The sequence below is a fragment of the Phacochoerus africanus genome, chromosome 4 (genome assembly GCF_016906955.1).
Source record: "Phacochoerus africanus isolate WHEZ1 chromosome 4, ROS_Pafr_v1, whole genome shotgun sequence".
Taxonomy (NCBI): domain Eukaryota; kingdom Metazoa; phylum Chordata; class Mammalia; order Artiodactyla; family Suidae; genus Phacochoerus; species Phacochoerus africanus.
In genome coordinates, this window is record NC_062547.1 from 43,082,637 (window position 1) to 43,108,280 (window position 25,644).

At 51.6% G+C, this 25,644-nt stretch overlaps 1 protein-coding gene across 2 annotated transcripts in view; it reads left to right on the top strand.

Annotated features, from left to right (window-relative positions):
* The window catches only part of USH1C (USH1 protein network component harmonin), a 53,818-nt gene that overhangs the window by 12,416 nt on the left and 15,758 nt on the right, over positions 1-25,644 (top strand). Inside the window, exons 2-16 of one of the 2 annotated variants that reach the window (XM_047776184.1) lie at positions 382-449; positions 2,635-2,778; positions 2,916-3,054; positions 7,735-7,843; positions 7,967-7,991; positions 8,189-8,246; positions 8,552-8,646; positions 10,805-10,889; positions 12,092-12,151; positions 12,308-12,364; positions 12,941-13,083; positions 14,484-14,549; positions 14,914-15,038; positions 20,349-20,398; positions 24,856-25,008. In XM_047776184.1, coding sequence (XP_047632140.1) covers positions 382-449; positions 2,635-2,778; positions 2,916-3,054; positions 7,735-7,843; positions 7,967-7,991; positions 8,189-8,246; positions 8,552-8,646; positions 10,805-10,889; positions 12,092-12,151; positions 12,308-12,364; positions 12,941-13,083; positions 14,484-14,549; positions 14,914-15,038; positions 20,349-20,398; positions 24,856-25,008 — 1,377 coding nt within the window. Of the gene's footprint in view, positions 1-381; positions 450-2,634; positions 2,779-2,915; positions 3,055-7,734; positions 7,844-7,966; positions 7,992-8,188; positions 8,247-8,551; positions 8,647-10,804; positions 10,890-12,091; positions 12,152-12,307; positions 12,365-12,940; positions 13,084-14,483; positions 14,550-14,913; positions 15,039-19,160; positions 19,235-20,348; positions 20,399-24,855; positions 25,009-25,644 lie in introns of both variants that reach the window. The other variant, XM_047776183.1, reaches the window with a different exon arrangement.

Genomic DNA, 25,644 nt, shown 5'->3' on the forward strand with positions numbered 1-25,644 from the left:
TGCCACCCTGGACACAGGTGACATAACCATGGAGGTGATCAGCAGCACGGCTGCCATGGGGGGTGCATCACTGTCACACAGGGGTTCACAGGTATGATATGCATATGCATCCCTGTGTGCCCCTGCATCACCCCACCTGGGGTCAGGCTAATGACCACATCCGAAAGCACAAAGGTGCTCCTGTGGCCACACTGGCATGGTCGGCGCAGTCTCATGTTGGAACCAGAGGGCCAGCCTGGCCTCTGGCTTCCCTCCTCTTCTCACAACCATGAGGAGACACTGAGGAGGTTCCCCCCACCCCCACAGTGGCCTCCCCCTTCCTGGGATCTGCTACTGGGGGTGCTGGGCCTGGAACTGTAATTCTGCCCTTGGGTTTTCCAGGTGGATTTCCTGATTGAAAATGACGCAGAAAAGGATTATCTCTACGATGTGCTGCGAATGTACCACCAGTAAGTGTGCTGGGTCCCGCTCCTGTGGACCACCCTGGGTACCTCTGTCCTCAGGGAGCCCTGGGGTGTGTTGTTCTGAGACAGGAGGACCTCCTGCTCCCATCCTGGGAAGCTCAGGGAGGCAGATGCCTGGGAATCAAATGGACACGCCTTTCACTGGTTTCAACAAATATTTACACAGAGGTGCTGTGCGTGGCTCTGTGCTAGGGGCTAGGAGTACGCCTGTCAGCAAGACAGATGAGTTGCTGCCCTCAAGTTGCTCAGGGTCTGATGGGGGAGGCTGTCAGATAGTCCGAGAGGTTCAACAAAGTTTGATGTCTGGGATAGGACCGGAAATGCCAGCTGGCCTTAGCACCAGCATCAGCTGTCTCTTATCATCCACCTGCTTTTTGAGTTTTTCAGTGTGCATTTATTTATTTACTTATTATTTTTTGCTTTTTAGGGCCGCACCTGTGGCCTTTGGAAGTCCCAGGCTAGGGGATGAATCGGAGCTGTAGCCACTGGCCTATACCACAGCCACAGCAACACCAGACGCGAGCTGCGTCTGTGACCTACACCACAGATCATGGCAACGACAGATCCTTAACCCATCCATCTGGGCCAGGGATCAAACCTGTGTCTTCATGGTTACTAGTCAGGTTCTTTACCCCTGAGCCACAACAGAAGCTCTTAGCATGCATTTATAAGCTCCTACCACTGGCTGGGCACCATGAAGAATATATATATATTTTTTTGTCTTTTTGCTTTTTCTAGGGCCGCTCCCACAGCATATGGAAGTTCCCAGGCTAGAGGTCTAATAGGAGCTACTCCGGAGCCACAGCAACATGGGATCCGAGCCGCATCTGCAACCTACACCACAGCTCAGGGCAACGCCAGATCCTTAACCCACTGAGCAAGGGCAGGGACCAAACCCGCAACCTCATGGTTCCCAGTCAGATTCATTAACCACTGCACCACGGTGGGAACTCCAACCATGCAGAATCTTTAAAGGAATAAGATCTACTTTCTTTTCCTCAACTAATCGTGGCCTAGTGAGGGGAGATGGACAGACACTACAGAGACAAGGAACTCTAATGCAAGTTTCAGGAAAATAACTGCTAAAGAAGAGGTAAAAGCAGGAATGTGAAGAAAGACATATTCACTAACTGTGGGGGAAGGACCAAGAAGGCTTGAGTTTTGAAGGGTAAGAAGGATTTGGCTAGATGGAAATATCAAGGAAGGACCTTCCAGGACGAGAGCTCAACCTTCCCAACCGTGCAGGGACATGAAAGCACACGCTGTGACTGGGAAGTGACAGGTGATCTGGGGAGTAGGACAGGGGCACATTGGGACCATAAAGAGTCACCAGCCTGGGCTGTTCCATAGAGACAGGTCTTGGAGGCCCTGATCCTACCAAGGAGGATGGGCTGTGTCCTCTGGGCAGTGGCGTGCCATCAAAGGGTTTTGAGAAGGGGAGAAATGTATGTTTTTTAAAAGATGGGCTGAGGGAATTCCTGTCGTGGCTCAGGGGTTAATGAATCTGACTTGCATCCATGAGGACGCAGGTTCGATCCCTCGCCTTGCTCAGTGGCTTAAGGCTCCGGTGTTGCCGTGAGCTGTGGTGTTGGTGGCAGACAACGGCTCAGATCCTGCATTGCTGTGGTTGTGGCTTAGGCCGGCAGGCGCAGCTCCAGTTGGACCCCTAGCCTGGGAACCTCCATATGCCTCAGGTGCAGCCCTAAAAAACAAACAAGCAACAAAAAAAGATGGGCCAAGAGTGGGCAAGTCAGCTGGCAGGTAGAAAAGTGCCAGCTGCAGATGCTGAGGGTCTTAATGATGTGAAGCCGAGGCTGGTGGGAGATTGTGTGAGGGTGGGATTTGCCGAGCTCCACTGCAGCTCAGACGCAGGAACCAAGAGGATGAGAGCATTCACCACCCTCTCGCAGAGGTTTCCTGTCTGGCTTCAGAACTAGGCAGAGCTGAGTTTGAATCCTGGCTTGATTTTATCTGCAGATTTCCTTGGGATACTTAAACAGGGGATTCTTCTGAGGCACCTGGCCCAGTGTTAGGGGGTCTGGGCTTTTCAGGAGAGTTCTCCTCCATTCCAGGATCTGGGTCCAGTGGCTGGTGACCCAGCCCAGGACTGCCTCCTCTGGGAAGAGGCCATGGCTGTGGGTGAGGCTGCAGGGTGCCCGTGTCTCCCCAGGACCATGGACGTGGCCGTGCTTGTGGGAGACCTGAAGCTGGTCATCAATGAGCCCAGCCGCCTGCCCCTGTTTGACGCCATCAGGCCTCTGATCCCCCTGAAGCACCAGGTGGAGTACGACCAGCTGACACCCCGGCGCTCCAGGTGAGGAGAGAGCCCCAGGCTGGATGTGGGGGTGAGAAAGGTCACCCTGGGATGGACAGAGTCTCTTCCAAGTGGATCTGGCAGTGCTGGCTGTCAGACCAGAGCTGGGCCATCACCGGCCCCTCTTCCCATGGCAGGAAGCTGAAGGAGGTGCGTCTGGACCGGCTGCACCCCGAGGGACTTGGCCTTAGCGTGCGTGGTGGCCTTGAGTTTGGCTGCGGGCTCTTCATCTCCCACCTCATCAAAGGTGGCCAGGCAGACAACGTTGGGCTCCAGGTGAGCAAGCAGAGCCCCCTGGGGGCCGGGGGCAGCCCCTCAGACTTCCTGCCTCCCCCACTCGCTCACTGACTCACTCACTCAGCTGTGTGGCTTAACACGGTCAATGCACCCTCCTGAGCCTTTAGAAGAGGAAAAGGCTGATGTATCCTGACAGATTGTCCTCAGGCCCATAGAAATCAGGCTGCTGGCCTTGCCTGTTTTCTTTTTGAGGGGTGGAAGCGGTAACAATACTGTTTTATTAACATTTACATTTCACAAACGATGCTGGCCATGCCTCATGGTCAGATTCTTGAAATAAAGACAGAGCTTTAAGGATGCAATGTTAAACACAGCATAACATGCTAACAAAACCTAAGGGGTGATACAGCTATACCTTTATACACAGTATAGGGACTGTCCCTGCAATTGGAGAAAAAGCTCGGGACTGGGGACATCCTTGGGAGCTAACAGAAGCTCCCCTTGACTTCAGGCTTGAGGCAAACCAAGGAGTCTGTCAGTTTACAAAATCCACTGAGGAGTTCCCGTCATGGCACAGTGGTTAACAGATCCGACTAGGAACCATGAGGTTGACGGTTCGATCCCTGAGTGGGTTAAGGATCCGGTGTTGCCATGAGCTGTGGTGGAGGTCGCAGATGCAACTCGGATCTGGCGTTGCTGTGGTTCTGGCGTAGGCCAGCGGCTACAGCTCCGATTAGACCCCTAGCTCGGGAACCTCCATATGCCACAGGAGCAGCCCTAGAAAAGGCAAAAAGGCAAGACAAAAAAAAAAACAAAAACCCACTGACCTCAGAACAAATAGTAGCAAGAGCCAGTTCAGATTGCGGGGGCCAGTCTGAAGCAGGCAAGGTTAGCTGGATGGAAGCCCTTACAAGTCCTTGTAAATCCAGAATCTGTAGGTAAAAGTCGCTGTCTCCAGACAGAATGGTTAGTGCATTCTTCTGAAATCGCTGGTTTCCAAACGAGTTCATAAGATGCTTTTCCCAAACAGGGTTGCCCGTTTCTCGAGGGAAGCTGAGTCCCTGGCTCTGTTTCCTCATCTGTGAAATGGCAGTACTATCTCTCTCATCAGGTTGTCATGAGGAATAAATGAGTTCATATTATAAAGTACCTGGCACATAAATGCTGTGTGTTTGTTAAGCAGGCAGAGAGAGAGATTTAACAAACGCCTATAATGTGCGCGCAGCCAGGTCTCATTATATGCCTTGGCTGTATCACCTCCCTTTTTACAGAGTTGATAGAAGATCAAAGACTTGACTAGAGCCACACAGCCAGTAAGTGGCAGAGCCAGGATTTGAACCTCGGTCTCCTGACTGCCAAGCCCAGAACTCTCTCTTCAGTACCCCAGGAGCCCCTCCCTTGGGGTCTCCACACCTCCGTGTCTGAGCAAAGATGGGCAGAACTCCAGGTCTGGCTCCCGCAGAGCCCAGAGCTGTGTCTTTGTGTGTCCAGATAAAAGAGGCCCTCCCACCTCCTCCCAGAGCTTCCAGCATCTTTGTTATCAGCATCCTAATCTGGGCTGCCAAGCCGGGGGCTTCAGGGGGCCCCGTGGTACAAGACACCATGGAGTGGGAGGTGGAAACTGGGAGCTGACAGACAGCGCTTTGTTCTAAATCCCTGTCTCACGGCTCGCTGGGAGCGTCTGAAATTTCAGCCCCTTCATTATTCTTCTCCTGTGCTGCACATTTTCCAGCCCAGAAACGAAGCCAGCGAGAAAAGCATAATGAGCTCCTCTCTTGGGGTCAGCTGAGTCCTCTTTTTTTTTCAGGGTGAGCTCTTCTCCTAGGACAAGCGTTTTTCAACGATGCCTCCACGACTGGGGGCTTCAGGGCATTTTCAGGAAACTCAGAGTTTCTCAGGCTTATGGATTATCGACCCTTTCTCAGGTTGACAGGCTCATCTCTCCTTTGTGCTGCCATCCCTCAGATCGTCGTTTCATGGTGGCCCCGGCACAAAGGGCTTTTTGCAGGGCTCCACGCAGGAGCGAGAGGGAGAGGCAGGCTGATCCTGCAACCTGAGACGGGGACTGTGTGGGAATCATTCCACTGGGGTCCCAGGCGGGTTCCCTTTAGGAACAAGACAGGGAACTTCACTCAGAGAAGCGGGGGAAACGTTTATATCCATGCACTTGTCTGGGCTTCATGTTTCAGGGGCAATCTCACGCCTGAGGGAGGCTGGGAGAAGATTCCAGAAGGGGAGGGGTATGTTCAGACACATCCCGGTTGGACTGAAGGCCCTGCTCATTTGACCTGTGAGGGGGGCTCAAGTGGTGGGACTTGGACCCAGCCCTGGGGCTTCCTCTCTGCTCTTGTCCCCCTGTTGGAATTATTTTGCGTATTTGTCCATGTGTATTCCGGCTGAAACTACAGGCTGTTGCCCTGCACAGGGCAGCCCGTACCGCACACCTTGCTTGTAGTCCAGGGCTGGACAATGGTTCTGTGTGCCTTGGTTGTCCAAGCTGTAAAATGGACAGGGCAGTCCCTGCCTTGCTTGTGGGACTTGAGGGCTCTGTTAGGTGGCAAGGCTTCAGAGAGGACTGGACACTGCAGGGAGCTGCAGCCAAGCTTTGGCCAGACGCCCTTCCTTTCTGCTTCCAGACACTTGTCTCTTTGGGGGACCTGACTTCAAATCCCAGCACCACTGGTTACGAGCTGGATGACCTGGAGCAGGTCACCACACCCATGAGCCTCAGTTCCCTCATCTAATGAACAGGAACATGGAGTTGTTGTGGAAAATGGGTGCAGGGAGCAGTCCAGCTGTTCTCCTTCCATGAGATGTCTCCAGAAACCTAGAGGGTTCTTTAGTGAGCTCCCGCCTGTGGCACCTTTTTTTTTTTTCTCCCTGTGGCATATGAAGTTCCTGCCAGGGGGCAGAGCTGCAGTTGTGACCTACGCTGCAGTTGCAGCAACGCCAGATCCTTAACCTACTGTGCCAGGGCGGGGATGGAACCTGTGTCCCAGCGCTCCCAAGATGCTGCCAATTCCATTGCGCCACAGCGGGATCTCCCCATGGCACCTTTTTGAGCCCCTTGCCAGTGCTTGTTGAGCCCCTGAGAAGACTGGGGTCTGTGTCCAGGTGTGGAAGGGAGGTGTTCAGGTGGCGATAGGGAGAAGGAGACTCTGGCGTGGTGTTGAGGGGATAGGAGGCAACCTAGAGGACCCCTTAGAGGCTGCGTGCCTGCCCAGCCCCCAGACCCCACAGAATCATGCTGCATCGCCCACGTGTACCAAGTCTCCACCGCGTCGGCACATGTGGAGTGAGTTAAGCCACCAGGTGACCCGCGCTGGCTTCAAGCTGGAGAGGCCCATCTAGTCTCTGTTCTGCAGCTAATGACTGTGACCATGCATGAAACATCACCTCCTTGGGTGATAAGGACCCTTCAAGCTCTGTTGTTATTAAGTGAGGCTCTTCAGGACTTATCCCCAGGGCCCACGTGCTTGGAGGAGCCCACAGCAGGGTCCAGCCGGAGACTGGCAGATGTTACCACCAGTCTGCATCCAGGGCTGGCCCAGCCCGCACCCCGACCCCAGTCTAAGGAGGCTGAAGTCCTGAGAAGAGGGATCTGAGCAGAGTTCCTGGAGCTCTGGCTCAACTAATGATAACAGCCATTGATTGGTCACTTACAGGGTGCCAGGCACTAGCTGGCTTTACGTGCCCATGCTGACTTAATTGTCACAGCAATTGCAGTATTTCCTCATTTGAGGGGATGAGGGAAACTGAGGTTCAAAGCATTCAAGGCCACAAAGCTAATAAGAATAAAAGCAGGGGTTTGAACCCAGGACATCAGATGCTAAAGCCTTATTATGTTCATTTCTTTCTTTGCTTCTTGGGGCCATACCCATGGCATACAGAGATTCCCAGGCTAGGGGTTGAATCAGAGCTACAGCTGCCAGCCTACGCCACAACCGTAGCAACATGGGATCCAAGCCGCATCTGCGACCTACACCCCAGCTCATGGCAACGCTGGATCCCTGACCCACTGAGCGAGACCAGGGATCGAACCCAGAACCTCATGGATATTAGTTGGATTTGTTTCCGCTGCACCACGATGGGAACTCCCTTATATAAGTTTCTTATTTGCAGAATAGAAGTTCAGAGGTCAGGGATGTGGCAGAGTTAAAATGTTCATTGAGTTTCCACAGAAGGGAAAAAAAGAGATTGTGTGTGTGTCAGTGATGAGCTTATGTAAGGAGTCATGGACGTTCCCTATGGATTGTGCTGCGGTGATTTACAGGGTGGGAGAGTCTGCACCTTGGGGCTGGGCAGAACAAAGGCCAGGGAAGAGCTGCTTGAACCTGGGTGGAGGGTCACCCTTTGCATGGATTCCAGAACCTGATGGTGCCCCAGTGAATGGAAAGGACACAAAGCAAGGGTACAGAGTCCCAACTTCAACCCCCAGCTCTGCTCCCCACTCCCTGCGCCCCTCGGCCCGTCTTGGTTTTCCCATCTGAAAAATAGCCAGAAAAACTGCAGGGACGTGCCTCCTGCCCTGGGGGTCCTCCGGCTGATGGAGAGTGGGTTGCTTGTGACAAGGCACTGGGGCACATAGCGAGGTTTCTTTTGAGGGAAGCGTAGCCTCATCTGCTTTCCTGGAGGGCAGGCCTAGAGCCTCTGGCCGTGAGCTTGCCCAGCTGCCTGAGGCTTCCTCACCCTGATGCGTGTTCTCCATCTGTGGCCAAGGTCGGGGACGAGATCGTCCGGATCAATGGGTATTCCATCTCCTCCTGCACCCACGAGGAGGTCATCAACCTCATCCGCACCAAGAAGACCGTGTCCATCAAAGTGAGGCGTGAGTAGGGCAGCACTGGGGGTGCCGATGGTGGAGTGGGGGCGGGGCAGCTGGTGGTACCCAGCTCCTGGGGAGAAAGGGAGGGCAGGGGAGCCATCCTAACCCCCATGCTTTCTCCCACAGACATTGGCCTGATCCCTGTGAAGAGGTGAGCAGGACCCGCCTCTGCAGGCAGATTCTTCCCTGGGGGTGCAATGTCCTAGTAGCCTCAGCTTGGGGTCTGGCCAGCACTGCCCCCAGGCGAGTGACACTGGAGGCTCCAGATGGGGTGGATTTGGATTTGGGGCCTGGTGCCTCAAACATCTCACGCTCATGACCCTCTTTTCTGCGTTCCTTCCCCATCAGCTCTCCCGACGAGCCCCTCAAATGGCAGTACGTGGACCAGTTTGTGTCGGAATCCGGGGTAAGGGTCAGGACCACCGGCTGTGGGGTCTGGCAAGTGGGGGCAGCTGGTCCTCAAGGAGGGCTTGCTCTAGGGGTGTGCCCTCTGGGGCTTCACCCAGGTCCCCAGCGTAACCAGGATGCCCCTGTGGGCAGTGGGCCCTCCGCTGGCATGGCTGGGGCAGACATACACCCCTAGGGACAGAATGGCAGTCGGGCTCACGTGGGGACAGTAATGCAGGCCCCAAAGGCCTTGTGAGCATTGTGAGCACAAGAGGCCGCTTGCACAATGGGGACACAGGCAACCTTATCCTCTCCCTCCCACAGGGCGGGCGGAGCAGCCTGGGCTCCTCTGGCAGTTGGGAAAACAAGGAGAAGAAGGTCTTCATCAGCCTGGTGGGCTCCCGGGGCCTCGGCTGCAGGTGGGTGGCAGGCACTCCCTGGGGCTCACTCATGGCTGTCAGACCCCAGCAGGGCCCTCACCCTGCTCCCCTTTCTCACTGCTGCTTCTGAGGGGATTTCTGTCCACTCATGATGACATTTTTTTTTTTTTTTTTTTGCTTTGTAGAGCCGCACCTGTGGCATATGGAGGTTCCCTGGCTAGGGGTCGAATGGGAGCTACAGCGGCTGGCCTACGCCACAGCCACAGCAACGCAGGATCTGAGCCATGTCTGCAACCTACACCACAGCTCACGGCAACGCCAGATCCTTTAACCCACTGAATGAGGCCAGGGATTGAACCCGCATCCTCATGGATACCTGTTGGGTTTGTTACCACTGAACAATGACAGGAACCCCCTGTGATGACACTTCTTCATGATTGATTTCCCCTCTGAGCTTCACAATAACCCAGGGACCAGAAGGATACCTCTATAGGACCATTTTACAGATGAGGAAACTGAGCAAAAGGAGCCTGCCAAGCTGGTCATCTCTGTCACAGTTCCCCTGTCACTTAGTACCCTGTGGCTTCCTCAAGGGGCAGCCAGGGAATTGCAGACAGGCACTGGGCCTTATGGGGCATTCTTGTTAAGCACCCAGGTGCTACAGTTAGAGGTCTAAATGGCATAGCAGGGCTTGGTATGAGCTCTAGAACCTTGGACTAGTTATTTAACCACTCAGTTATTTAAGCCTCAGTTTCTTTCTCTATAAATCCGTGATAACAGTACCCATTTCACAAGCTTACTGTGAGGAAGAACGAGATGACTGAAGCTAAGAACTAAGTTTAGTGCCAGGCAGGGAGTAAGTGGTTCATAAATATTAGCTATTATTATTTAAATTATTCTTGTTATTTCCATCCTGTCACATTTATTCAGCGCTTTTCTACCAAGCACAAGTGATTAAAAAAAAAAAGTCCCTCCCGGAGTTCCCATCACGACTCAGCAGAAACAGAATTGACTAGCATCCACGAGGATGCAGGTTCAATACTTGGCCTTGCTCGGTGGGTTAAGGATTCGGGGTTGCTGTGAGCTGTGGTGTAGGTCACAGACGTGGTTCAGATCCCACATTGCTGTGGCTGTGGTATAGGCCAGCAGCTGCAGCTCCAATTCAGCCCCTAGCCTGGGAACCTCCATATGCCCCGGGTGAGGGCCTAAAAAGATTAAAAAAAACAAAGTCCCTCCTTTCTAAGAAATTACAGCTTAATATACAAGCCAACCACATAAATAGTTGCAGTAGAGTGTGACAAGGAATCTTGTGGAACTACATTCTGGATCAAACCTAGCAAATAGGTTTTCTTCCCCATGCTATCTCAAATCAATTAGTAGTGGCTGCCCCGGAGTACTATTTTGAAAAGAACTCTAAGGCTGTATTGAAGCTTGGTGGGAAGGGGTGTTGTGATTGATTAGTGCTGTCTGCCACAGGTCTGGGAGATGGGAATTACAGTACAAGTGCCATCCTCACTATAGGTGTTTTAGGAGCACTGGGAAGGGAGCAACTGGCTTAACCTTGGGATAGAACAGGAGTTTGGTTAAAACCTTGTAGAGGAAATAGGTTTTTTAAAATAATTTTTAATCAAAGTCTAGTTGATTTCCAATGTGCCAATATCTGCTGGATAGCAGTGACCCAGTCATATATATATATATTCTGAAATAGCATTTGAGTCTTTTTTTTAGGTTTTTTTAATATATGATTTTTATTTTTTCCATTATAGTTGATTACATTGTTCTGATTTACAATTTCTAAAGTATAGAAAAGTGACCCAGTCATAGGTAGATAGATAGATAGATAGATAGATAGATAGATAGATAGACAGATATTCTTTTTCTCACATTATCTTCCATCACGTTCCATCACAAGTGATGCATTTGAGTCTTAAGGAATCCATGGGAAAATGCTAGAAAGAAAAGAAACAGCATATGCAGTATATTGGGTGAGAGGTTGAGTAGGGAGAATTATAAGTAGCTTTCCTTTTTTTCAGAGGCTAATGAGCCTGAACAGGTAGAGGCTGAAGAGGTAGATGGTGGGAAGGTTTGGGTCCTGAGCTCGTGGGTGACCCATGCACACAGGCAGGGGGTGTAGGACACTGAGAATGAGCAAACACTGAAGAGTGGGCGCTCACCTACATCTCTGTCTTTTCCACAGTATTTCCAGTGGCCCCGTCCAGAAACCCGGCATATTCATCAGCCAAGTGAAGCCTGGCTCCCTGTCTGCTGAGGTGGGATTGGAGGTGAGTAACCCTGGGCCTGCCCCTGTGGGGCTCTGTGGGGTGCAGGGTCAGACTGTGATCACACAGGGATGGAGGCATATGCGTTTCCACATAGCACTCTCTCAGAAGCTACTGTTGTGATTTCTACCAAGCCCCCAAAATGTCACAGAGGAGGTGACATTTGAGCCTTTCTTTTTTTTTTTGTCTTTTGTAGGGTTGTACCTGCAGCATATGGAGGTTCCCAGGCTAGGGGTCTAATTGGAGCTGTAGCAGCCAGCCTATGCCACGGCCACAGCAACGCCGGATCTGAACTGTGTCTGCAACCTACACCATAGCTCACGGAAATTCTGGATCCTTAACCCACTGAGCGAGGCCAGGGATCAAACCCACAACCTCATGCTTCCTAGTCGGATTCGTTAACCACTGAGCCACAACAGGAACTCCCATTTGAGCCTTTCTATAGCTCTTCCCTGGCTCTGAAAGCCTTTGGTCCTGAGCTTGGGAATGTAGTAATAATAATCAGAATTGACATTCGTTGAGTGTTTTCTGGATTGGACATTGTTCTAAGCCCTTTAAAATGTATGACAACTCTAAGAATTAGGTACTATCATTGACCTCATTTTACAGAGGAGGAAACTGAGACCCAGAGGAAATAGGTGATTTTTCCAAGATTGCGTACCTCATATGGCAGAGCTGGGATTCAAACCTGGGTGGTCAGATGCCAGACCCAGAATTCTTAATCTTGACTTGTGACAAATTTTGTCCTCTTTCTGTGCTCCAGTTTCCGATCTTATAAAATAAAAGTGCTAGCCTTCCTTCTAGGGTTATTGTGTAGATCAAATGAATTAATGCATATGCTTAGAACTGTGTCTGGCACAGAGTAAGGGATCGATTAATGTTAGCTATTATACTAATTATTATTATGATGCCACACAGAATCTGCCATATGACAAGCTTAAAGGTTCCTATGTCTACAAACTGAGTTTTTTAAAGCAAAGGTCATAAATCCAGACAAAGGAATAAACCTCTAATGGTGTAATATTTGATAGTTGATGAAAGAGACAAGGGATGGAGAGGGCCTTTGAGGACCCCCTCGGAACTCTACTCATAGGGAAAAGTTGAGGTGCATTATCTGATGATGGCCTCCAGGGGGAGCCCTTCCAACAGATTGAGGGTATAGAGAGTGCAAACAGGCTGATGATCCCTCTCCATTTCTCCACCAGACAGGGGACCAGATTGTCGAAGTCAATGGCATCGACTTCTCCAACCTGGACCACAAAGAGGTGAGATGTGGCTTTTTCACCTGCTGGTCACAATCCTCTCTGCCCTCCTCTTCTCACCCCCTCCCACTTGCCACAGTGTTTGAAACCCACGCTCTCCAGAGCCCTGGACTGCTCTGGTCTGTCAGGCCTCAGCTAACTGTCTGCCTGTCCCCACAGGCCGTGAACGTGCTGAAAAGTAGCCGCAGCCTGACCATCTCCATTGTAGCTGGAGCGGTAAGTCCAGAATGAGCTGGTGGGGGCCCCAGGACCCCTGATCTGCAGCCCAGCTTCTCAGACCCCTGATCTCTGCCTCACACTCCTGGGAAGGGCCAAGGGGTCTCCTTCCCTGAAGCTCTGCCAGCAGAGGGGGAGGATCTCTGTCCAGCCAGAAGTTTGGGTCAGAGAGAGCAGAACCCCCAGTGTTAGTTTCCGTTGTGGCTTAGCAGTAACGAACCTGACTGGTATCCATGAGGATGCAGGTTCAATCCCTGGCCTCACTCAGTGGGTTCAGGGATCCAGCGTTGCTATGAGCTGTGGTGTAGGTCACAGACGTGGCTTTGATCTTCCATTGCTGTGGCTGTGGCATAGTCCCACAGCTGTGGCTCCGATTCGACCCCTAGCCTAGGAACTTCCATGTGCCAAGGTTGTGGCCCTAAAAAAAAAAAAAAAAAAATATGAAGAAGCTCCAGTGTCTGACACAGGGGTGCCACAGTGATGAGAAGAAAACTCGCATCCTGGCTCCCAAACCTGTGGCAGTGGACACCCAGTTTCCCAGGGCACTGAACAGGGGGCCTCTTTTCTCCCCACGAGGGCCGGGAGCTGTTCATGACAGACCGGGAGCGGCTGGCTGAGGTCCGGCAGCGCGAGCTACAGCGGCAGGAGCTTCTGATGCAGAAGCGGCTGGCGATGGAATCCAACAAGATCCTCCAGGAGCAGCAGGAGATGGAGCGGCAGTGAGTGTGGCCACCCAGGATGCCCCTGCCCTGCCCTTCCAGACCACCATATGCCCCCAGCTGCCTTGCTCCCTGCCCTTGCCTTCTGGGCTAACTTCATCCTCTCCCTCCGAGACCTGTCTTCAGAACAGATGGGTTCAGGGGAAGCGTCCCCTGCCTCCAGGCCACAGGGCTCCTCCCTCCTTGCCAAGGAGAGCCCCTGATTTCCAAGACCCAGGAACAGAGAACATGAGGATGCTATAGCAGGAGGCTAGCCTTTGCCAAGTACCAGCCATGTGGCTGGTGTTGTGCTAGGGCCACGTTTATGTTCTTTCACTTAAGACCCATAAGAGCCCTGGGAGATGGATGGTATTAACCCATTTTACAGGTCAGGAGATCGAGACCTAGGTCACACCACTTGTGCCCAAAGTCAGACGTGGCCAGGCTGCAGAATTCACACCCAGGCAGTTTGGCTGCCCCATCTATGGTGATGAGAACCATGCTCCACCAGCCCCAGAGTGCTGGGAGGATGACTGAGAGAATAAATGGGGCAAGCAATTCACAAATCAAAAATATTGTCAAAATACCAATCCAGATGCATTCTAAGAGCGTAATAAGAATTTAGGAGTCACTTTGCTGTACAGCAGAAATTGATAGAACATAGTAAATCAACTACAATTTTTTAAAAAAGAATTTAGGAAAGGAAAGCGGACAGGATCCTTTCATCTCCCCCATCACAGAGTTAGACTGGAGAGCCACCCCCGGGGGTACCTCTGCCCATTACCCTGGTCTTGGTTAGCAGCCCCAGCTTTGCCCCTAGGGTCTGGGACCCTCCTCTGGGGAGGACTTCACTCAGTCAGGCACTTTATCCTGGCGTTTAGAGGTGGCTGCATGGAGTGTGGTCTGCAATGACCTGCCTCCAGTCTCCTGCAGCACAGAATCTCTGCTCAATGGTGCCAAACAAAGATACCCCAAAATACCAGACCCAGGATTTCCCATCATGTTACAACAGAAGCAAATCCGACTAGGAACCATGAGCTTTCAGGTTCAATCCCTAGCCTTGCTCAGTGGGTTAAGGATCTGGCTTTGCCGTGAGCTGTGGTGTAGGTCTCAGATGCGGCTCGGATCTGGCATCGCTGTGGCTCTGGCACAGGCCAGCAACTGTAGCCTTGATTAGACCCCTAGCCTGGAACCTCCATATGCTGCAGGTGTGGCCCTAAAAAAAAAAAAAAAAAAAAAAAAAAAACCAGGCCCAGACTTCTTTGGACCCTCTTCCCCAGCATCCAATTCTAGACCAGGCATCCTTAGAAGGGAGCCTGGAAGAAATACTTACAATGTTTCTCAAATGAGAGATTAGCTACAAGGAAGAGTTAACCTCTCCTGCATAGACTCCAACATGCCAACCTGCATTTGTGTTTCAGAAGGAAGAAGGAAATTGCCCAGAAGGCAGCAGAGGAAAATGAGAGATACCGGAAGGAGATGGAACAGTGAGTGCCTTGGCCCCACATGTCTCTGTGTGGACATAAGTGTGCCCCCAGAGTGTGGCCAGCCAGAGGCCACCTCCAGGCCCAGTTTACCTGACCCCCTTGGACCCTGGTGGTGCCTCCTTCATTTGTAGCTCTTCCATAATCCTAGTAAAATCCATCATATTAAGGTAACTGGAACACAGCCTTCTATTTGCCAGGGTGGTGATTCACACTCGATTTAAAATACAAGTGCCAGGGACTTGTTTTCTTCACTGCCCTTAGGACCACGTGGCTTCTCCCCAGGCCAGTTAGGGTTCCCCAATAGGCAGAAGGCGGGCCTGCGAGGGTTCTGACTCCAGTTACAGGTGTGGGGGCCTTATTTCAGAATCGTGGAGGAGGAAGAGAAGTTTAAGAAGCAGTGGGAAGAAGACTGGGGCTCAAAGGAACAGCTGCTGTCGCCTAAAACCATCACTGCCGAGGTGCACCCAGTACCCCTTCGCAAGCCAAAGTGTATGTACCATGTGCCAGGGAGGGGGTGGGGGTGAGCTTCCTTCTGGGGCCTGGGGGTCTACACAAAGGTACAGGTCTGCCTGCACCCACTACCACCTGCCCAGGTGAATAGGCTTTGGCTCTCTTTTTTTTGTCTTTTTTTTGCTATTTCTTGGGCCGCTCCTGAGGCATATGGAGGTTCCCAGGCTAGGGGATGAATCGGAGCTGTAGCTGCCGGCCTATGCCAGAGCCACAGCAACGCAGGATCCGAGCCGTGTCTGCAACCTACACCACAGCTCACGGCAACACCGGATCGTTAACCCACTGAGCAAGGGCAGGGACTGAACCCGCAACCTCATGGTTCCTAGTCGGATTCGTTAACCACTGCGCCACGACGGGAACTCCGGCTTTGGCTCTCTTCATGGAGGGGCAGCCACGTGCCAGGGGCTGTCTGCCAGGGCACCGGTGAGATCTGCCTGCTCTCCTTGTCCCTGCTGGGGGCCTGCTGCCAAGCTCTCCCCATGACACAGACTCAGGCGTGTGCCCTAGGACTGATGAAGAGGGTCAGGGGATCTGGGGCACATGTGAACTGCTCATGGGACTGTCACCTTAGTTCGTTGGGTGTCATGTCCTCCTTGCCGGCTCTGAGTTGGGGCGGGGGTAAAACAGCAGCAAGAAAGCCGGGAAGGGGCTTATATGAGAGGCGGACTCTGGTGGTCCACACCTGATGGGTGACTGCAGGAGGCGCTTACCTAAAGTGCCCCTACCACCTGCCTCCCTGTGTGTGGACCGCAGTCCCCCCTCTCCAAAGATGGAGTTGGGAGAGGACTGTGGGCCCCTCCCAGGCACCAAACGTTGGCCATCCTGGGACCTCAGCAGCCTCTGCCCCTCCCATCTCTTTACATCTGTCCTGTGTTCCCAGCTCCGCTTTTAGTCCAGGCCCCCACCGACTGCTCCCCTGTCCCCCTGCTCTCCACTCTGGCTGGTAGGATGTCTCTTCAAGGGGCAGCCCACACCACCAGGCAGAGTAGGGAGCTCTGTCTCAGTGCTTCTTCAGTGGGCTGGGCGTGGGGAGTCAGGAGCAAGGAAGCTTGGGGGCCATGGCAATCACAGGTCCTGGATGCCTGGTTGAGCCTTTACTCTGACGTTACCGCTGTTCTGATTGGTCCTTGACATGGAACAGATTCTATCCCAGCTGATGGAGCTCAGCTGACCTGGGGCCCTCCCAATATAGGATGAATCTGCACCCAAGAACCAAGGTTCCCTACTTCTGCTGTGTGGCAGCTATTAGTGATTCTGTGATGGGGTCCGGACAGCTCTGGTCCCAACTTTGGATCATACCTGAGCCCTAAGGAAACATCACCTTGTCAACACAGGCCACTTGGGTCAATGAAGAGGCTCAGGACATTTGGATAGCTCAGGGCAAACAGCTCCCAGCACATTCCTTGCTGGCACTGGGGCACCATGTCATCTCGGGTCTTCTCCCAAGGACAAAGCACACTCTCATCAACTGTCCCCATGACATTCGGTATTAGAGGATGTGGCCAGAGCTTAATTCCTGGTGAATAATCTATGTTTTAGACAGGGAGCTAATTTGCTCTTAGCAGTGAAATAGGAGCTTCCGAAGAAGAAAAATCGATTTTAATTACTTTGCATGAAAGTAATCCTAGTCAATTTACTACCTTCCTAGAGATCGGGTCTTGGCTTCGGAGCAAACACACCCTCTCAGAAACAGTAGAAAATAAAAACTCTTTCTCTAGCTGTCTATTTATTTATTTTTTTAATTTTATTTATTTATTTATTTATTTTGTTGTTGTTGTTGTTGCTATTTCTTGGGCCGCTCCCGCGGCATATGGAGGTTCCCAGGCTAGGGGTTGAATCAGAGCTGTAGCCACCGGCCTACACCAGAGCCACAGCAACGCGGGATCCGAGCCGCGTCTGCAACCTACACCACAGCTCACGGCAACGCCGGATCATTAACCCACTGAGCAAGGGCAGGGACCCAACCCGCCACCTCATGGTTCCTAGTCGGATTCGTTAACCACTGCGCCACGACGGGAACTCCTAGCTGTCTATTTAGGGTGGGTTTTTTTTTTTTAACCAAATCAAACTTCTCGCATAAAAGGAGCAAGAACTTGCCCTGTGCTCAAGATATAAATGTTTTCTAAGGGAACATCGCGAAGCATATGATCGATGACCAGAGTCTGCCCGTCTGAGCTGAGGCAGCTGCTGCCTTCATCCATCTCCATTTGCATCGGCAATTTAATTCAACATTGGAGATTAGTCAAATGCAGGCAGGCCTCTGAGCCAGCCCTCTCCCCATTCCTGGAATGGTCTTGGCCCTGTTGGGCCAACAGAACCAGGCTGCAGCCAGCCCCTCCCCGACCACTTGGGGGTCCAGTCAGCTGACTCAGGTGCCTGTGCATTTTTTTTCCATTTTTTATAGTGATTTTTATTTTTTCCATTATAGCTGGTTTACAGTGTTCTGTCACCTTTCTACTGTACAGCAAGGTGACCCAGTTATACATGCATGTATACATTCTTTTTTCTTACATTATCATCCTCCATCATAAGTGACTAGATATAGTTCCCAGCGCTACACAGCAGGATCTCATTGCTTATCCATTCCAAAAGCAATAGTTTGCATCTGTTAACCCCAAATTCCCAGGCCATCCCACTCCCCCACCCCCGCCCTTGGCAACCACAAGTCTGTTCTCCAAGTCCATGAGTTTCTTTTCTGTGAAATGGTTCGTTTGTGCTATATATTAGCTTCCAGATATAAGTGATATCATATGGTATTTGTCTTTCTCTTTCTGACTTCCTTCACTGAGTATGAGAGTCTTTAGTTCCATCCATGTTGCTGCAAATGGCATGATTTTGTTCTTTTTTATGGCTGAGTAGTATTCCATTGTGTACTTATACCACATTTTCTTAATCCAGTCATCTGTCAATGGACATTTAAGTTGTGGACCTCGCATTTTCAAACAGACAGGCAAGAATGTGGAGCATCTCTTGCCTGGAAAATAACGCCACTCATCCTAATGATAGGGGTGGGACAGACTGCTCCACTCCCCACTATGTGTTCCAGGGGCTTTGCCTGCCACCCCTACCCCTGTGACCAACCCAGCAGAACCCCAACATTGCACTGAGCCCTCAGAGCTGGGACACACTGTCACAGAGGCCCCAGGATAGCTTTCCTTAGCTAAAGCAGTGGAGGGGAGGGGCAGAGGGATCCCAAACTAGATCCCGGACTGGAAGGAGGCTTGAGAGATAAAGAAGTTTAAATAAGAGATTTCCATCTAGCCTTTTCTCCTCATAAAGGACCCATCTATGAGCCGCCACCCCCATTAGACCCCATGGTTTTGAGGTTGAGTCTTTTTTCCTACAAAACTATTAAGTAATCATTTGTATTCGCTGTTTTATTAAGTCATCCCCCTTGTTAGCAAGAAAGCATCAGTGCTCCATTGTTGAATCAATATAAACCAAGCCAAAAGCAAAGGAATTTACTCATAACCTTTTCATAGGTTAATGAGAAAATTCTTCTAATCAATATTTTGAGACATTATTAGGCAGCTCATAGTGGACTCAAACACTACTTTCCAGAGCCCCAGGGAGGCCAGAGTCTGGAAAGGATGGTTTGCTGTTCTCCACATTAGGTCAAAATTCATATCTTCCTAACCACACGTGCCCCCTTTAACCCCACGGGCTCTCCTTACTTCCTCGGAGTCCTGAACTTCCATCTGCTGCCACACACACAGTTCCAACGTCCCCTGGGGACCCAGAGCGCCAAGGATGGTCAGAAGAAGCCAAGAGGCTCTGTTCTGCCATTGCAAGCCCTTGGCTTACACGTCACCAGCACTGTACCTCACAAGGTTCAGCCAAACTTGAAAATGGTCGTCAAGCTGCTGTCAGATCTGAGGTCCCTGTTAGCCCATTTTACAGATGGAGAAACGAGAGCTTCCAAGGTTGAAAGCACTGGATGCACCATCCCAGAGCAAGAACCCTTTGCTGTTCTTGCCCCCAACCTCCCAGCTCCCAAGAAGGAACCTGGTCACAGGCCTCCACGCTCCCACAAGCACCTCTGTCCTCTCCATCTCCCAAGTCCCTCTTGGTTCACCAGCTTCCTCCTCTTTTCCCGGGTAGATAATCTGGACATGGACCCCGAGTCTGACCCGGCAGATGACCTGGATGGAGGCACGGAGAAGCAGGGAGAGCAGGTTTGCAGCCCCCGCTTTGCTCCCTGGCCTTGCTGCTCTGCTTGCCCTGCCTGCCTCCTCCTGCCATCCCTGCAGACACCCAGCTCCAAGGGGCCAGTACATGGTAGGGATCACTGGAGTCTGTGACGCTCCTCTAAGCCCCAGTTTGGTCCAGCATTGCACACAGAACCTTGAGGACAAAACTCAAGGTCAGGCTGAAGTGTCAGCAGGTGTATACCAGCACGCGTGAACCGCTGATTTAAATATTTAATTCTGTCCAAGCCCAAGTCCTTCCTCTGCTGCTCTGGCCTCTCCCCCAGGACTCCCCAGACCTCCCCAGCATCCAGCAACCAAACAGGTAGTGCTAGGTCCAGCAGGGGGCTTTCAAGATCCCAAGATCTGTTCCAGAACTCAGGTTGGTCAAGGGTGTGTAATTAAGCCATCATCTCTGGCCAGGGAGCTTCAGCTCTGAGGTCTTGGCCTGTCTGCCATGCTGTTGCCTGGGGAAGGCAGGGGCCTGGACCTTGATGACCTGGCCTGGGTGAGGATATGCTATTCTGGGGCAGGTCTCCAGCCCAGTGCTGCCTGAGCATCCTTTCCAGAGCTGACCCTGCCACTGCCTTCTTTTTCCATCTTGAAAGCAGAGGACATGGTCTGCCTTGTGAGACAAGACAGTTTTGTTCTGTTTGATGGTCTTTCTAGGCAGGGACCCAGGCTCCTTTTTGTTTTGGGTCATTTCTTGGATGGAGGGACCTGGCATCGGTCAGAAGAGGCCTTGTTCAAGGGGGCTTTGTGTTTGCAGACTATGGCTCTGATTGGGAAAATCTTATCCTGGGCTTTCTCTTTGATTTTCTGGCACTGACTTCTGAAGCCAGTGTCCTGGGGGAGGCAGCTGACAGTGCCCCCGGGAATCAGGCCATTTCTAAGGTGGTCTTGGGCCTCGTTTACAATCCAGGTGAGGCCAGGTAAGTGGAGAGTCGGATAGAGGATGCGGTTCTGCTGTTGGATTTCCCAAGGCTGCTCATCATCTTACAAAGCCATGCCTTCCTTGGGAACCCAGCTCCGGACTGCTGCCCATGGATGCTCTGGCTGAGCTGAACTTCCTCTCATCCCTTTGTTCTCTTTGTTCTTCTAGCTTTTGGGTGGTTTTATCGTTACGATGGCAAATTCCCAACCATCCGGAAGGTAGGCCAGGACTGAGTGCTGTTTGCTGCTGAGTTTGCCGTGGGTTTTAACCTTTTCCAAGCATTGTCTTCTTTTTCTGTCACACCTCTCAGCAGTGTGACTGCCTGTTCATTGGCGGGGAGGGGCTAACCCCATCTGAGCCTCTCTGTCAAGCTGATGTCAGATGGCGGGGCCTGTCACAGAGGCATCATCAGGGGATGTGTTCATGGGCTGAGACCTGCCCAGGTACCATCAGGTACCCCCTGGGTCGGCACCAGCCCCACTGGGCACAGGGTGGGGCAGGGCCATGGCTGGAAGCTTCTACTTTGTTTCTCTGTCATTAGAAACAGGCCAAGACAAGAAGTCAAGGTCAGACAAAGTGAAAAATCAGGTTGCATGCACACCATGCAGGTTATGAGCTCGACTATGCCGGACATAGACTGGCTGCCAAGGTGGGGTTTTTGCCGCCTAGGGTTGGGTTAAAGAGCCACACCAATCCTGGCTGTCGGAAATTTCTCCGCATGTGCCCAGGATAATGCATTTTTCTGACCTCTAGGGCCTTGAATGTTCTCCCTAAATCCTATTATTGCTATCTCCAGGCCCCATAAAACCCCCTCGCCTTTTTCTTTCTAAATCACTCTGGCATCTGATTATGAAAATGCTGCTGTTAATATTTGTAGATTGGACATTCGAAATGACTTGGTATTTGGAAATCAGGCATCAGCATAAATCTGGGTGAACTAATTGAGGTGTTATCATTCCACTGGCTCTTTCTGGCAGGATGTCAGTTCCCCAGAAACCAAAGCACTGGCAGCTGAGTGACCTTGGTGATAGGTAACGTCTCCCTGCCTGTAAAATGGGAATGTGTGACATGGTGGAAACATCTACCCCCTTCCTCTAACCTGGTACTGTTAAGATAATAGAAAGCTCTGTTATTCCTGGCAGAGGTGAACGTCTTCGCCTAGGAACACAGATCATGGTCTGTATGGCACTGAATCGACTTAGAGCCTCTCAGGGGATTCTTTGCTATATCACCCTGGTCTCAGAAAGAACTTGGTCTCATGAGACTGTCCTTTTCATTTTGTGGACTGACTCTGGCTTAGGATGTCTCATTGGGTTCAATTCCTCCTTCTTCTCTATGTATCATCTCTGCTAGGAAGGACAACACATGCACACACGCACACACACACACACACACACACACACACACACACACACACAGGACTTTACTTGAAAAAGTGGTAAAAAGAGATGGTTAGGTAAATTCTTTTCCAAGCACAAATAACTGGGTACATGTATAAGAACTAGCATCAAAAAAAAAAAAAAATGGAGTTCCCGTCCCAGCTTAGCGAAAAATGAATCTATTATCCATGAGGATGCGGGTTTGACCCCTGGCCTCACTCAGTGGGTTAAGGATCCAGCGTTGCCATCGGCTGTGGTGTAGGTCCGATTCAATCCCTAGCCTGAGAACCCCCATCTGCCGCATGTTCAGCCCTAAAAGACAAAAAAAAAAAAAAAAAGAACTAGCATCTTCTCCATCAACATCACCCACCTCCCATCAGCAATCATGTCACTTGAAAATTGCTGTTGGTATCTTGGTAAAGAGAAAGGCCTGTCTCCTCCTACTCCTTAGTCCATTCGTTCCAGAAGAGCTGGTATTTTGGTTTTCCTTCCATTTCCAAAAGACAGTGCTTCTAGGTAGAAGCAAGAGCACCTCCCCCACTCCCCACCCCCCCGCCACCTGCCCCTCCTCTCGGTCTGGACCGCAAAGGATATTTGCCATGAATTTAATTGACGGCTAAAGGACAACAGAATCACATCCTTCACACTGGCTCTGAAAGTCCAATGACATTTTTTCCTAGAGTCACGTGACATGCTTTGTGTCTCAGAAGCTGGAACACCCCGTCCCCAGGTATTGCAAGTGGCCTTCTATGGCCATGGCCAGTAATGCACACGATTCACCTTATTTGAAAAGATAACTACTTGGTGTCTTGAGCCCTCTCGGGCTCAGGACACCCAGACCTGTGGCTCCACAAAGTCTACTCCAGCATCCGAAGGATTCATGGCTCTGACTCAGCCCTTTCCCCAGCACTGCTTGAGTAAATCATGAAGACCAGCCCTACTTGCAGGAGCCTGCAGTCTGGCAGGGGAGGCAGATTTCCACACAGCTAAGTAGCTCATATGGACAAGGCTAGTGTGAGATCAAGATGCAATGCTATGGGGCAACTTGCCTTTCCACATCCATAAACAGGTGCTGCCTTCTTGGTGATGGAATGGAAACTGTCACATCCACCTGTCCCAGCCAGGAGCCCTAGCTCTAAAATCGTGTGTGTGTGTGCCTTTTTTTTTTTTTTTTTTTTAACCAGTAAAATGGCCATGCCTGTTCTAGTGGTCCCTATGGGATGCCATGCCTTTATTCTAATGAGCTGCCATTAGGCAGGATGTTTCTGACTCCTCTTGGGCAACTGTCTGAATCTATAACATGATGGTGGGGATTCATCTATCGACTGAACTGAGAGTCTAGTGAACAGGGTAGGAAGGAACCAAGCAGGATGGAGGCAGGGAGAACCAGCTTCTTGAGTGGCTCATGGACCACTTGGGGAGAGTGTCTCTCCCACGGTTTTCCCACGGTGCCCTGATGAGCTGGGGCAACAGGAGCATGTTGGGAGGGAGCGTCTGCCTTTCCCTCTGCCGGCCCCCTCCTGTAGGCCCCATCCGTTGTGCTTGGGCGATGGGAGACTGGCTTCATGTTACCTGTGCACAGAGATGAAGTTTGTCTTTAGAAGGGGAGGCAGAAGGACTTGGCGACAGGGCCATAGGGACCCATCAGGCCCCTCCAGCTGTGGGCAATGCTGTGTCCATTGCTAGGAAACTCAACTCCTCATTCCCTGGATGCTGGCATGATTCAGGAATTCTGGGAGCAGGCCCCAGGAAGGCTGGTAGGGGGTGGGGTTAGCTCAGTGTACACGCAGGTTTTCTCCTTCCCCCAGGAATTGCCCAGGGTGTCGACTCCCTCTGCCGGCCCCTCTCCTGTGAGCCCATCCTTTGTGCTTGTGTGCTGGGAGCTGACGCTCCCTCCTAACATGCTCCCATTGCCCCAGCTCATCAGGGCACTGTAGGACAACCGTGGGACCTGGAAGACTCAGGTCCAAATCCTGGCGCCATCACTTACTAGATGTTCAGCATCATGCAAGGGACTTCGCCTCTCTGAGCCTCGGCTCCTCCATCAAGAGAAAGGGGGTGATACCTACATATGAGATCATCGCGTAAATCCCTGGGCACAGAGGTAGCCCATAAATAGTAATGCTCTTCCTTCCTTACTCCTTGGCTTCCCTGCAAGTTCATCGGTGAAACAACAATGAAAGCAGGCTTTGTGGATCTAATTCCAACAGAAAAAGCAGCCTGTTTGCCCTGTGTCTCCCTCCCTGAGTCCTCTTGAACCCTGATGGCCAGTGAAAAGCAGTTAGGCTGTCCTCCCCGCCTTGCCCTTCCCACCTTCTCCCAATCCTGTGGTTTCTCGGTCTAGGCCTAAGCCCAGGGGCCTGATTCGGAGGGTGGGTTTGGACTCTGTAGGATGAAATGGTCTGGAGTTTAAGCATCAGGCCAAAGTCTGATGTCTCAGCGCTGGCCTCCCAGGTCTGAGGCTGACACCCTTCTCCTCTAGCTCAGGACGGAAGATCTCTGTGAATGAGCTTAGCCAGCTGTCCCAGGTCATGTCTAGAATCTATCAGGATGCATCTGTGGTGTCTGAATATCCAGATGATAGAGAAGGCATTTGACAGATGCTAGGAAATAATTACAATGGGTTTTTGTTTTTGCCTTTTTGGGGGGCTACACTGGCAGCATGTGGAAGTTCCCAGGCTAGGGGTCGAATCGGAGCTATGGCTGCCAGCCTACGCCACAGTCACAGCAATGCCAGATCTGAACTGCGTCTGTGACCCACGCCACAGCCCACAGCAACACCGGATCCCTGACACACTGAGTGAGGGCAGGGATCTCGAACCCACATCCTCATGGGTACTAGTCAGATTCGTTTCTACTGCGCCACAATAGGAACTCCTGGCAATGCCTTTTTAAAATACAGCCCGTTGACACCTCAAAGCTCATTCTCAGATGTTATTTCATTGGCAAACCTGTGGGGCAAGTATTTCCCCCATTTTGGAGATGAGTTAAATCAGGCCCAGAGAGGTTAAGGAATTTAGCCAAAGTCACACAGCTTGTCTGGACTAGTAAGCCAGTTCTCCTGGCTGGCAAAGGGAATTCGTCTCACTCCACGTACTCACTCCAGGATGGGTAGCAGCATCCTGCCTGTCCTAAACCTAAGATCTGGTGCCCAGTGTGGTGGGGCCAAACTAGGGGAGGGGCTCACCATGGGGTGGTCGCCTGCTGTCATCTGAGGACAGAATACCCTGTGTGCCACGGTGCGTGGGTGTCAACACTACCTTCTAACCCTTGTCATATAAACTACCTCTGCTCAGAAAGGGAAAGATAAGAAGAAAGCCAAGTATGATAGCCTGCAGGAGTTGAGAAAGAATAAGAAGGAACTGGAGTTTGAGCAAAAGCTTTACAAAGAGAAAGAGGAAATGCTGGAGAAGGAAAAGCAACTGAAGATCAACCGGCTGGCCCAGGAGGTACGTGTCCTGCTCCCAGGCTGGCCGGGCATACCTGGGCATGCACTGTGGTTGGTCCCCACCACATTCCCAGGGAACCAGCTGGAGTTATTCTTCCCAGAGCATGTCCAAGGATGGAGTGAGCCTGGCCCCTCTCCAGGCTGGAGGGTGAGATCTTCCCACCTATCCAGAGTCGTCTGAGACTAGCTTCTGGCTTAGGTGTGTGTTTGGGATTGAGGCTGGCCCCCTCGCTCAGGGGCTAGCCTCTCTGCCCAGATTATAGGCCTTGGGTTAGCGAGAGGTTTGAGTCTGTCCTCTGCCCCCTACCAACCAGAGTATGAGCCTAAGGAAATGCCTCTCCACCCTTGGCGTGGCGATGAAGCTAGTCTCCCTGTGCAGATGAGGCTGAGGCAAACCCTTCTGCTCAGACTGTGGATCTGAAGTTAGCTTTCTACCCACCTGTCATTAGATCTATCAGTTTATGAAGTTCCCTTCATGGCTCACTGGTTAATGAACCTGACAGGATCCATGAGGTTGCAAGTTCGATCCCTGGCCTCTCTGAGTGGGTTAAGGATCTGGCGTTGCTGTGAGCTGTGGTGTAGGTTGCAGACGTGGCCCTGGGAACGTCCATATGCTGCGGGTGTGGCCCTAAAAAAT